The sequence below is a fragment of the Carassius carassius genome, chromosome 5 (assembly GCF_963082965.1).
Source record: "Carassius carassius chromosome 5, fCarCar2.1, whole genome shotgun sequence".
In the NCBI taxonomy this organism is placed as follows: Eukaryota; Metazoa; Chordata; class Actinopteri; order Cypriniformes; family Cyprinidae; genus Carassius; species Carassius carassius.
In genome coordinates, this window is record NC_081759.1 from 28,899,646 (window position 1) to 28,912,541 (window position 12,896).

Below are 12,896 nucleotides of genomic sequence, written 5' to 3' on the forward strand. Positions count from 1 at the left end.
TCATTTTCATTTCATTTCTAATGTCTTAATTTAGCAGCTTCTCTCTTTACTGCTAATGTGTTAGGCAAGCTCATGTGAATAATTTGGCTATTCGTGGCTCACACTCACTAAGTTTCTATCCAACAATTTTTATGGAAATTCTGAATTTAGAAATCCTGAATATAAAAGCGTGATATGTGCATAAACAAATTGTGCAGTTTTTCTCATGTCAACAATCACATTAATTTGATGGGGAAAAAAAACTATTATGGCATTTAGACTATTTAAGCATGTTTTTCTGCTCTTACTCGCAACAAAGATGTCCAGTGAGAGGCTGCATAGTTGATAACAAAACACATATAATGTTGCACATTCTCTTTGTGAAACATTTGGATGGAAACCCAGGTAGTGTAAACCTATTTACTCTGTGATTGCTTTTCCAACTTGGCCAAGGTAAAACAACACACACACATTATGTCATTCAGAGAACATCTATGCAAGTGATCTAGTGTTGTGTATTGGTTTGTGATTTATGCTTTCACCACCTTCATCCCATTGATTGCATCCTGGAAAAAAAAAACCTCCAGCATAGCATGCCCAGAATCAAATGACAAAGAAATTGTTATGCCATTATATTCCATTTATTTCTTTAATAGTTTATTTGTTTATTTTTATGACATATATTTATTTATAATTTATGTATATCTTTTTATATTATTGCTGCATTGGAGCCTTACTCAGTATAGACTCTCTCTGCCATTCCCATAGAGCTATAGATCTCCTCTCGCATGCTTCAGAATACACCTCAAAAATATCGGGTGCAAAAAAAAGAAACAGTCTGTTTCTATACACAGCTCGTAACACTATCTAGCCATTCTAATGATGCATCATAACATGCCTTTGTCTGGAAATGCCCACAGTATAAAATCACAATTTTTCCTGTCCATTACAGAACAAATGCAGATAAACAACACAATTTCGTTTTTTTTTCTCTCTCTTTCTTTTTTGTTTTTGGCAATCAATGTGTAATTCTTTTTAAATAATGGCAAAAGCTACACTTCAATGTGTGAAATACATGGATGCTGCAATATCGATATTCTGAGATATGTACAGTAATGAATGGAGGGGTTGGGAAAACAGAGGGATTCTAGGATTTGGACTGGGGACTGTGGTGTGTCAATGTTGATTTTTACATGAGGATGGAATCTCTTATGGCCCTCCAGCAAACGTGGGGGTGGCTCATCAGTAGATAAATGTTCGTTTTCTCTTCTTGCCTTGTATACTTAATAGCTATATCTATAAAACTCTGCAGAAAGATACAGAAAATGAAAGAAAGCAAGTGGGGGAGAGGCGTAGAGGAGTCTGTGCTGAGGTATACGGTTTTATACTCTTTTGTTTGTCCTCCTTTTTTTCTCTTTCCAGTTGTTCAGACTATAAGAGGATGTCTCAGCATTGACCATGGAAAACATTTTGAAACTTTACAATGCTGAGCTGCCCTCTAGCTTCATCCCTCCATCTTTCCATCTCTTTTGACATCAAGCAACTCGAATCAGTTTTGTTTCTTAAATTTCTCTTTTTCTTTTGGAAGACTTTGTGGTTAAGCAGGGCTCAGGGAAATCAGTATGTGTGTGAGTGTGTGTTGTGTTACTGTGTATGTCTGCTAAGTATGAGTCCCACTCTGTTCCCCAGCGGTCATCATTAAAGTCCGAAAAAGCAGTTTTATTCTCCATAAAGTTTAGAATGCCAAATCTGATTTACTCCAGTCATTTTGCTATTTTTTTGTTTTCACCCTCCTTCACCCTGTCCAAACTATGCATAAAATTTGCAATGTCAAGTCTGCAGCACCGGGCGTGGCCGTTGCCTCGTCAGCCACTCCCAACCTCGTCTAAGCCCCTCCCCTATTCGCTGTCAGACATAGGCTGATTCGCTAGACTGGGTGCGGCCCAGGTTGGGCACAGAGGAAAGGTGGGACACATCCTTTTTCCGGATCTCACAAATGGACTTCCTGCGAGCCTGGGCACCACGAATGGCCGTCTTAATCTTCCGCCAGCCCAGATGGTTGAGCTCAGCCAAATTTAGCACCACGCAGATCCCGCTAACTGCGAACATGAACACCAGGAAAACTGTCTTCTCAGTGGGACGTGACACGTAGCATTCGACCTCCTTCACGCAAGGGTAGCGGTCACACTCAAACATGGCGGGAACGTTGAATCCATAAAGGAAGTACTGGCCAGCGAGAAAGCCGATTTCCAGAACGTTCCGGAACACCACTTGTATGACATAAAAACGGGAGATGCCCTCCTGCTGACGAATCTTGGCACTTTTGGAGTATGTGGCCCCTGGCGGAATGTTGGGAATGTCTTTCAAATCCAGACATTCACGGTTGTCTTTGCTTTCCGGGTGCACCAGGATACCGTTGATGTTGCGGAGCTTGCGGCTCGTCCCGTGCCCGTGGTCGATGTACGGGCCATGCAGGAGGGTGTAACTGCGATCTTTGTGCTTGGCCGACTGGTGCACTGAGTAAGTGATAAAACAGAGGCTGGGTGTACACACCAAGATGATCTGGAAAACCCAGTAACGGATATGGGAGATGGGGAAGGCTTTATCGTAGCAGGCCTGGTTGCAGCCTGGTTGCAGTGTGTTACAGATAAACATAATCTGTTCGTCCTCGTACACCTTCTCTCCCACTATACCCACGATCAGGATCCGGAATATCACCACCACTGTCAGCAGGATCCTTTGGGGGAGAGAAAGGAAGAGAAACAGAGGAAAGCAGTGGTAGAGGATTGAAGAGGGGAAGGAAGAAAAAGCAAGAAGAAAAAGGATTAGAGTTCATTTTTTCATTCAATGGCACAGCTTTAAACTGCTTTTCTAACCGCCTCTATCTCACAAATGCACAAAACACATGACAAATAGTGAGTAATTACTTTAAAAAGCAGAGGTAATGCAGGCATTTAGCATTTCTAAATCACCTGCTACTGATTTTAAGCTTAAATTTAAAATTGAAATTGAAAAAAATGTAATGTAAATGTAAATAGGTAATGTAATGCTGCACAGACCAGAAAAGTAAAAATTATGAAAATGAAAAATGCTATATTGTATATTAAAATTAATCAAAAATATAGATCCCACATTATTGGCATTTCAAGAAGACTAGGCACTAATGAAGCTGTGAAGAGCTGAAAAGTGAAGAATGTACAGGTCTGGGCTGGGTGTGTTAAATACCTTAATTTTAATGTGTTATAATTAGGGCTGGTAAGCAATAAAAATTTTTAATCTAATTAATTACATGATGTGGTGATTAATCTAATTAATCGCACATCATATTTGGAGAAATTACTCCCAAAATATAATTTTAAGACATTGTTATGTAAAGCATCTAGCAGGCATTACATTAAGTATGTTCAGCAAGAAATATTTTGTTTAATACAATTTATTACATATACTCTTTTGGACAATGTGAGTAAATAATGACAGAATTGGTTGTGTGAACTATAACTTTAATAATTTATTTTCTTAATTTTATTATTATTACTATAAAAATATGAAATAAATTAAATATAAATTATTTATTTAATGAAATTATACTCTAAATAATAAACTAAAACTGCCAGTAGGTGATGGTAAATGTCTTAATGATTAAGTCATGGAGTCATTTATGCATTCATTTGATTCGTTCAAATGGCTGATTCATTCAGGAGTGAAGTAAATGGTTCTTTATGAATGGTTCATTGAATCATTAGGCTTGTTCGACTTGAAGCGGATCATCACCATCAGACCGATCGGTGTGTGACATCAAAGAACCTTAAGAGCTTTAGAGAGCAAACGGCTACTTGTGCTTTTGAATCGCTCTCGCGGTACTTTGATGTCATAAACCGATCAGTTGGTGCAGCGACACTTCAAAGCCAATGCATTTAACGCATTTAATAATTTTTATGCGTTTTTTCTCCATAATCTAATTAACGCGTTAAATTACCAGCCCTAGTTATTATATATATATATATATATATATATATATATATATATATATATATATATATATATATATATATATATATATATATATATATTCCAAATTCATATGTTAAATCAGTAGCCCTAACAGTAGCCTATTTGACAAATATTGCATCTCTTCCATTTCATCTGTGCTAAAGAAAGCAAACATCATGTCGGGGTCACTACAGAAAGCAGAAAGTATCTGATTTGGCAGCTCCTTTTTTTAACTCAATGTGACAAATCTAGCCAATCTGTAAGGTCAGCCACAGCTGAAGTCAAAAACATCTAATAGTTTGGCTAATGCACAGAGACCTGGATATGACAAGCTGGGGATAAATAAAAGATAGTGTGGCCACAAATTAAGATTTAGTTCACACAACTTCATTCATTCATTCCTTTGCTTTTGTCAAATCATGGACACATTGTACTATTCTGCTCCTTTGTATTAATTTGGGTAAATTGTGGCAATAATTCAAGAATTAATATACTGTGGGAATGACAACGTTAGACAACGTTACCACAATTTAACTAAAATGAGGGGATAAATAATTTTTTTTCTTTCAATTTTCTGCAAGTGATGTGCAGGGCTCTGGACTTGTGGCACAGAAATAACACACTTCATGTTTATTGATGTGCTGAAATATCGAAAATATCTGTGTAGACCATTCAAGAACACCTTTTATGTTTTAACATTCATTCACGTGTGTGCAGGCATATGTTCCCTGCTTATGATAACTGGGGCATACTGTATCAAGGCCATCAGAGTTTGTGTTGGGACGACTGTCCCCATCTCTGCTCTCTTATCAGCTCTTTGCAAGCTTAAATTAGAACTCAGTGAAAAAATTAATGAAGAAACACACACATAAATCAACACACAAGCACAGACTCAGACACATCTGATCATAGAGACAGAGGAGATGTGTGATCTCACAATGAAACATGCAGGATACTAATGTGACATACAACACACGATGTGAGTGTCCTGAGGAGAAGTACAACACCTCATGTGAGTATGCCTTTTAGAGACTAAACATCTCCACCCTTTTGCCTCACACACACGATGTCTCTCAACAGATGCAGCCTGAGTACACAAATCTTCCTCAGTCTGTCTAGCTCTTTTCCTCACACACACCTACACACACAGAGAGATCCACACAGACTCTTGTGCATAGACCGTCCTTCACTCACAATAACCTTGCTCTAGTACCAGCCATGACATTATTTCATTGCAGGCTGGTCTTGGTGCATGAGCACATACATTTTCTCTCTCTCTCTCTCTCTCGCTCAGAATCACACACGCACACATATAGTGTGAGCTATATAATACAGTATTTTGCATTTAGTATTGACACTTATAATCATAAAGTACCGTATTTTCCGGACTATAAGTCGCACTTTTTTTCATAGTTTGGCTGGTCCTGCGACTTATAGTCAGGTGCGACTTATTTATCAAAATTAATTTGACATGAACCAAGAGAAATTAACTAAGAGACATGAACCAAGAGAAAACATTACCGTCTCCAGCCGCGAGAGGGCGCTCTATGCTGCTCATTGCTCCTGTAGTCTACACTGAAAACATAGAGCACCCTCTCGCGGCTGTAGACGGTAATGTTTTCTCTTGGTTCTTGGTTCTAAATAAATGCGACTTATAGTCCAGTGCGACTTATATATGTTTTTTTCCTTGTCATGATGTATTTTTTGACTGATGCGACTTATACTCAGGTGTGACTTATAGTCCGAAAAATACGGTACTTCATTTAGGTCCTGTCCACTGTGTTAAGCTACTAACTCTGCAACAATGTGTAGTTTAGTAGAGGAAGATCTGGGTTGGACACGAAAAGGTTGCATCGGGCAATGTTTGAAATATGTGCCCGTGAGCACAGCACTTAACCCCAGGTTTCTCTACGGAGACTGTCCTTGTAACTGAACATAGTGCCATTCTACAGTAAACTTGCATACCGTATATTTGTAGAGACATTGAGCACCAGCACTGGTTGTGTGGCGATAAATAATAAAATAATTGTTAACTCTGTTTTTTATGCTCTCACCAAGGTTCATTTGTTTGAGGAAGAAAGTAAAACATTAATATTGTGAAATATTATTACAAATGAAAAATAACTTTTTAGAAATAACTTTTACAAATATTTTCATATGTTTTTCACATATATTTTAAATGTAATTTTCCTTTGAGGCAAAGCTGAATTTTCAGCAGCTGTTACAGTTATACTGCTTTTTATTTTTTGTGGAAAATGCAATAGTGTGTTTTTCAAGATTCTTCAATGATTCAACATTTTACAAGAACAGCATTTATTTGAAAAATAAATATCTTCACTGCCCCTTTGATCATTTTAATAAACTCTTGCTGAATAAAAGTAACCATTGAACAGTAGTGTATTTTACTGGATAGAGAGTAATGAAGACAAATTGGTTTTGCTTTCTATCAATGGTGGAGAGTTTTAAGTGGAATTTCCTCCTTCCAGACTTAATTAATCATCACTTTCATAAGGACAGTTGTTTATACAATATTATAGGCATTCCATAAAAAAACTTTTGATGAAAAGTGAGTAATTTAATGGCATTATTCTCTATTCTTCAAGGGATGCATAGTTTATTGCCTTAAACAGGAATTTGAATACACACACCTGTACATTTTTCTCTTCTATTTCTTTGTCTTCAAATCAAGATTCACAATGTTGTGATTAATGCCAGAGCTGGCTGATTTGGTTCATGGCGTAGAATTCTTCATTATAGAAAGACTATTTTTAAATCATTACAGAGCAAACTAATGTGAAAAGAATAATGGGAAATAATTTTTGCTCTGAATCAGACAGACTAATGTTAGCTAGAAGCTGTCTAGGACGGTTAGCACTGGTTTTAATGGACATATGGTGAACATTTGCACTGCGCTAAGTAGGACAGTTATGACTCTTGATCAAACTCAATGGCAATTTACTGTAGTATAACAGCAAGAGATGTTTCTCGGTTCAAACGGCAGATGGTGAAACCTTTATATAACACTTAATAATAATTACCATAGGATACGAAAAAAAAACTAACGTTAGCTCTTCAGTGCTGTATCAATGACCAGAGGCCCTGGTGGGTCTTTAAATTAGCAGCACATCCCCCACTCCCTGCTGTCGTTACTATAGCAACCACATAGTGAACCACTCAGCACTCTGCACTGTACCAGAGAGAGAGAGAGAGAGAGAGCGATAAGGAGGGAGGGAGAAAGGGAGGGAGAGAGGATGATTGATGGAATATTGGGAAAGAGAGGAAAGAGTAGAGCCTGGAATGAGAGAGAACGAGAGCAAGTAGGTGTACCAAGGGCACAGGAAGGAATAAACCTACATAGTAAAAGTGTGGAAATGGGGGATGATGAAAAACACAGGAAATGAGATAGAGAGCCTTTCCAATGTGAACTCAAGAGAGAGAAAGAAAGAACTTGAATATGACGAGAAAAGGAAGGAGGCAAGAGGAGACAGACAGATGGGCAGAGGCAGACTTGAGGAGCAATGAAACAAACAGACAGATACGGAGAGACAGATGGAGAGAGACGACTGGGAGCAAGAACCGAGAAACAGCATACTCAGGAAATAAAACTTACTGAAGGTCTCCTTTTAAAGCACCTGGTGTGTGTGCAGTAACACACATATTGTGTATAGTGTGTCAGTTTGCGGCAGTGTAATTTACAGTGAATGGAGCATGTGTGATGGTGGAGCTTTGTGTGTGTGTGTGGGAGCAATCAGCTGGAAATGTGTACGGTACACTGACTATCTCCATGTTTGGACATAAGACTGTCAAGCTTTCTGTGCTTTTGTTGTTTTTAAAGTCACACAGACCTTTAAACACATTATTTCTTTATATGTGTGCCCACATTAGACTTTTCAAAAACAAAAAACAATATTTTCTTACTAATTTTTTGTCTTGTTTTTTTTTTTTTTACTAAGAAAAATAAATTCCAATAAATAAATCCCAAAATAAATGAGTTTAAGTTTAAAAGCAGAAAAAAAAGAAAAAAAAAGAAAAAAAAAGATATATATATACTGTATATAATTAATATGTCATTAAGGAAAGATAAATAAATTAGTTTTTTCCTCAAATTAATGTTTCTTGATTTAAAAATGTTTAGATATTTATACTGGAAAACAAGACAAAAATACTTTTTTTTCAGAGTACATGCAAAACAAGAATAGTATATACATTTATTATTTCCCAAGAATACTTACACCAAACCAACAACACACAGTTCCATTTGGGTGAAATAATGCTCCAAACGTTTTGTATTCATTTTTACATACCAGAAAAAAAACAAGAAAAGTTTACTAGAACTAACAGCATCTTCTCACATCAATTATTCATGAACTTTGAGAGCTTTTCTGAGATTTTCAGCTCACTTTCTCTGTCTCTCTCTCTCCATCTTCTCTCTTTCTCCACATCAAAACACACTCGTTCTTCATATAAACAATGTCCTTGGTAGGAAAGCATCTTCTAGCCATGTATTCATGGCTGACCATCTCATCTGATTTTATACAGCTGACCTGACCTGTGTCCCAGTGCCCCTCTGCCTCTCCACGGAAGCACCTAATATGAAGAACCTGTGCTTTTTCTCATTTATGCATGGATGTGTACTGAGCCATAAAAATGAAGGCATCACAGTTGATCCTTATTTAAAAAGCTAATTGTAATGTCTTTAACTCCAACTTTACTTGTTGTTGTTTTTCTTTTTTTTTCCTTTTTTTTTAGGATTAAACAAATATTATAAACTGATTCTCCAAATGAGAACATCCTCAAATGTCCTCAAAGGGATGCTTTATCATATTTAAATAACTGCAGTAGACAGACTTGTCTCCAAAGGATAGCTAAATAAACCACAACACACACACACACTTATTCAAACATGGAAAACGAGGACACCGGGACAGATATGTGTTTGTAAATGACTATCACTCTAGAGATTTACCTCACATGCTCTCTATCTCTTCCACTTACTCACTCTCTCTTTTTCTCCTTTTCTGTCTCCTGTGTCAATAAAGACTTCCTACTTCAAACAAGATACAGCTAGTGATGCCCTACATCCTAAATGAAAAAAAAATGAAAGAAGACAAGTGAAGAAAAAAATTAATTTAAGTAGATGAAAGGATGAGAAAATGAGATGTAATGTTAGTTGTATGCATGCACCATGACTTCAGAAAAACAATTTGTACACAGACTTTATCAAAGCTTGCTGAGCTACACACTCACAATGTCTCTATGTGTGTGTGTTTGATATGATAAGAAAGAATGAAGAGCTGTGATAGTTTTTACTTTTAATGCCTATACTCTCATTGAACTGAATATGGGGCTTGTTTATTTCACTCCCCTCTCTAGTGCTGTAATAAAGATTGAGTGATATATGAGCACATTACTCCCTCTGCTTCCATCTCACAGGTGCCGCTTATTCATCTGCGTTTCTACAGGAGGTGTGTGCATGTGCATGTGTGGCAAGAGATTATGAAAGATAGAAAGAGAGTGATGATTCTGTCTGTTTTTAATCTGTGAAAGAATGAGTATTAGTCAATTTTAACGTGACTATAGCCACAAAACATAGGGACTTGTTATAGTAATGAAGTGTGTGTGTGTGTGTGTGTGTTCTGCTGACCCATATGGTGTCCAGACCAAACAGTAAATGGAGAACGGTATAGATTACACTGTTGTGACCACTCAGTGAGTGTGAGTGTGTGTGACAATACTCATAAAGCCTGAGACTGAAAGTGGCTGCGCTGCAGTGTGTGTTCTGAGGGAGGGAGGGATTGCAGCAGCTGATGAATGATAGTAGAGGCTTTCTTCATCTGTTCATTCATTTATTCATTCTGTAATATGATTCCAGCCTCAAGGGCTTGATCAGACCTCAAAGAAACAGAGAGAAGAATACTCTGATTTCCTCACACGCTCACACATACATTAGCAGACACGTGTTTTCAACACAACACTGCCATGCAAATTCCAAAACAGCTCCAACTTTTGAAAAACAAGTTGTGTGTCTTTGCATCAATCTGTGTGTGTGAGTGTGTGTGTGCATGTAGGTCTGGTTTTGTCTACATACATAGTGTGGATAATATGTCCCTACATGTATAATACAAATTCTTTAAAAAGAGTCAGTTGTCTCAGCTAGGAAACCACTTAATAAACCCATTAAATAATGTATTTATGAACATTTTAACATGCAGAGAGGTGTCCATAAGGGTTAGGTTTAAGGTTAGAGGAAAGAAAATATAATTATTTCAGTGAAAACAACAGAAATCAATAGAAGGTTCCAACCATGATATAATAACAAATGTGTGTGTGTGCATTTCCATCATATATAGTGTTACATAATGTATGAAACAGTTTGCTAACCTCAGACAAACCAACATAAAGGATTCATTAAACGATGGCAAGTCAGCTTTCCATTTAGTGTCAGATGTTTTGTGATCGATTGATGTTAAGTGATTGACTGCTTTTTTAAGCAGTGCTGGACTGATGGAAGTTTATAACATCACCTAAGGTGAAATCAGTATTCCTTTACTTGCTGAAGATTAATTAGATAAAAAAAAACCTTCAAGACAGCTGTTACGAGGCATGTTTGACAAAATACTTAATAAGAAAACAATTTGACTCAAGCCCCCCCCCCCCACCCCAAAAAAATGTAAAGTTAATAAATAAAAGAAGTGAAAAGATATTGACGATGAGATGCCTGATAAATTGTCATTGTATGAGGAAAGTGTTGTGATTGACTAGATTACATAAACATGTTTTTTCTCTGAACCAATGCAATTTTCAGTATGTGTGCGTACAAACAAAATACATACACTTAAGTGTCCTGCACACGCTCCCTGACATGCCCTCTGTGCCACAACCTCTCATAGACAGGAGAAGGACGTGCCCTTGATGTGGGGCTACCTGCAGTTAAGGTTAATGAGCACAGCAGAGAGTAGTGCTTACTCAAGTCTGACACACACACACACAAATGTGCACACTTTAAGCTCTCAATCTCAACATGCCTTTATGACACACATGGTTAGTGTGGGTGGGTGTGTGTTAATGTGGTAACGGGACTGCAATATTCTTCCCTGATTTGTCAATATGCTTTATATCAACTGTTTATTTTTAGCAGCCAATTCTTTATTAATAGTAAATCTCTGGGTCTGAGTCTTTAAAGCTCATAATGCAGCCTATTGATTACTGACAATTTATTTTGCATTAAAGAAAGAGACTGAGAGGAATGCATATAGTTCTAAAATGAACAAGAACATATTTGTATTTATTTCTGTATAAAAATGATTTTAGAATGTTTCTGAAAGAAGCCCCTTATGCACACCAAGGCTAAATTTAATTACTCAAAAATGCAGTAAAACAGTAATATTGTGAAATATTATTCAATTCTAAATAACAATTTTATATTATATTATAAATGTTATTGCAAATTGCATCCATGCTGAACAAAAGAAAGATAGATAATAGATAGATAGATAGATAGATAGATAGATAGATAGATAGATAGATAGATAGATAGATAGATAGATAGATAGATAGATAGATAGATAGATAGATAGATAGATAGATAGATAGATAGACATGTAAAAATGTATTAGCACATATAGAAATTAACATTCACCTATATTGACCTAATGCATTTACTACTGTAATCAAACTGAACCTTCATATATAAGTGTACAGTCCTTTTGTTAGGTGTGTGTGTTGCACTATACAGCTCTTACCTGCCGATCATAGTAGAGTGCTGCTGCACCGCAGCCTCCAACAATCTCTCCAGTATAGTCCACTCGCCCATGATGCCGCGTTTATGGCTCTCACTCCTCCTCTAACCTTCAGCCTCAGCTGTCACGACCTTTGCCCTCGGCAACTCTTCCAGTGTCCCTCAGTTTACCTTTGACGGGATTCTTGGGGCTCCTCTTGAAGCCACAGCTGTGTGCGTCTGAGCGTGCGTGTGTGTCAGGGAAGCGCTCTAGTGCGGAGATGAGCTAGTGTAGCATCTGCAGCAGAAAATCTGATGATGCTGAGGCTGAGAGACTTCAACCATAATGCATCTCTCAGTCTCTCACACATGCACACACACTGGCCACCTTCACTGTGTTATCTCTCTTTCAGAGTGTAGAACGCTCTACCTGCTCTTGCATCGTACCCTGTGCTACAAATACACACTCTCTACACCTATCTGACCTTTTCTACCCTTTCCTCCACATGCACACTCAACCCAAACTCACACACACTCACTTACTTGACGGTCACTGCAGGCTCTCTTTTCCCATTAGTTGAGCCGAACACTAAAGGAGCACACATGCAAGAGAACACGGATGATGAAGCGGGTCTCTGAATCTCATAGCAACGCCTGAGCACATCCTCGCACACACACAGACACATACACACACTCTCGACTGTGCTCCAGTGTGTGGCAGCAGCAGACGAGGATCGTCAAGGTTACGTCCGGTTGACTGATGAGCCCGTGGTCATGTCTGCGGCAAAGGGCTCAGTCTTCTTCAAAACTCATCTTTTCTTTCTCTCTCTCTTGCTCTCTCTCTCCACACCTTCCCCGTTCTTTTCGTTTTTGTGCTGCACTGCTGTTGCTGCTGATGATACCTTTCCCTCCGCTCCTCCTCCTCTTCTCTCTCTCTTCCCCTCTATCACATGCCGCCCTCCCTCCCTTCCTCCATCCTAGACCTGCTTTCCCCTCCCCTCTTCTTTCTCTCGTTCTCCTCTGCTATGCTGACTGTTTTACTTGTGCTGCTGTTCAGAATATGCCTGCTGCAGGAGCCAAATAGGTTCTAATCTTGTGCACTTATCTCACCTTTTTACTCCAGTGTCAAGAAGGCTGTTGGGGAAGGGTAAATCTGCAGCATCTCTCGCCTCCTCGCAATGTAGTCAGCTCATTATCACACCAGTTCTTC

At 38.1% G+C, this 12,896-nt stretch overlaps 1 protein-coding gene across 2 annotated transcripts; it reads right to left on the reverse strand.

The window, feature by feature from the left end:
* Positions 1-606: 606 nt before the first annotated feature.
* On the reverse strand, positions 607-12,606 carry LOC132141177 (gap junction delta-2 protein-like). Of its 2 annotated transcripts, XM_059550483.1 has the most exons (3): positions 12,230-12,606; positions 11,712-11,984; positions 607-2,716 (listed from the first exon to the last, which is right to left on the reverse strand). In XM_059550483.1, the coding sequence occupies exons 2-3, from the start codon at positions 11,780-11,782 to the stop codon at positions 1,888-1,890; spliced, it is 900 nt and encodes a 299-aa protein (XP_059406466.1). In that variant the 5' UTR covers positions 11,783-11,984; positions 12,230-12,606; the 3' UTR covers positions 607-1,887. The 2 variants fall into 2 exon arrangements, with proteins under 2 accessions (XP_059406466.1, XP_059406465.1); XM_059550482.1 differs by having other exon boundaries at positions 11,712-12,606.
* Between the last annotated feature and the right edge of the window lie 290 nt (positions 12,607-12,896).

Coding starts and splice junctions, on each gene's coding strand:
- LOC132141177 (XM_059550483.1), bottom strand. CDS start 11,782: ATGGGCGAGTGGACTATACTGGAGAGATTGTTGGAGGCTGCGGTGCAG. Junction 2,717..11,711: donor CACTCTACTATGATCGGCAG/GTAAGAGCTGTA, acceptor TCTCCCCCAAAG/GATCCTGCTGACAGTGGTGG.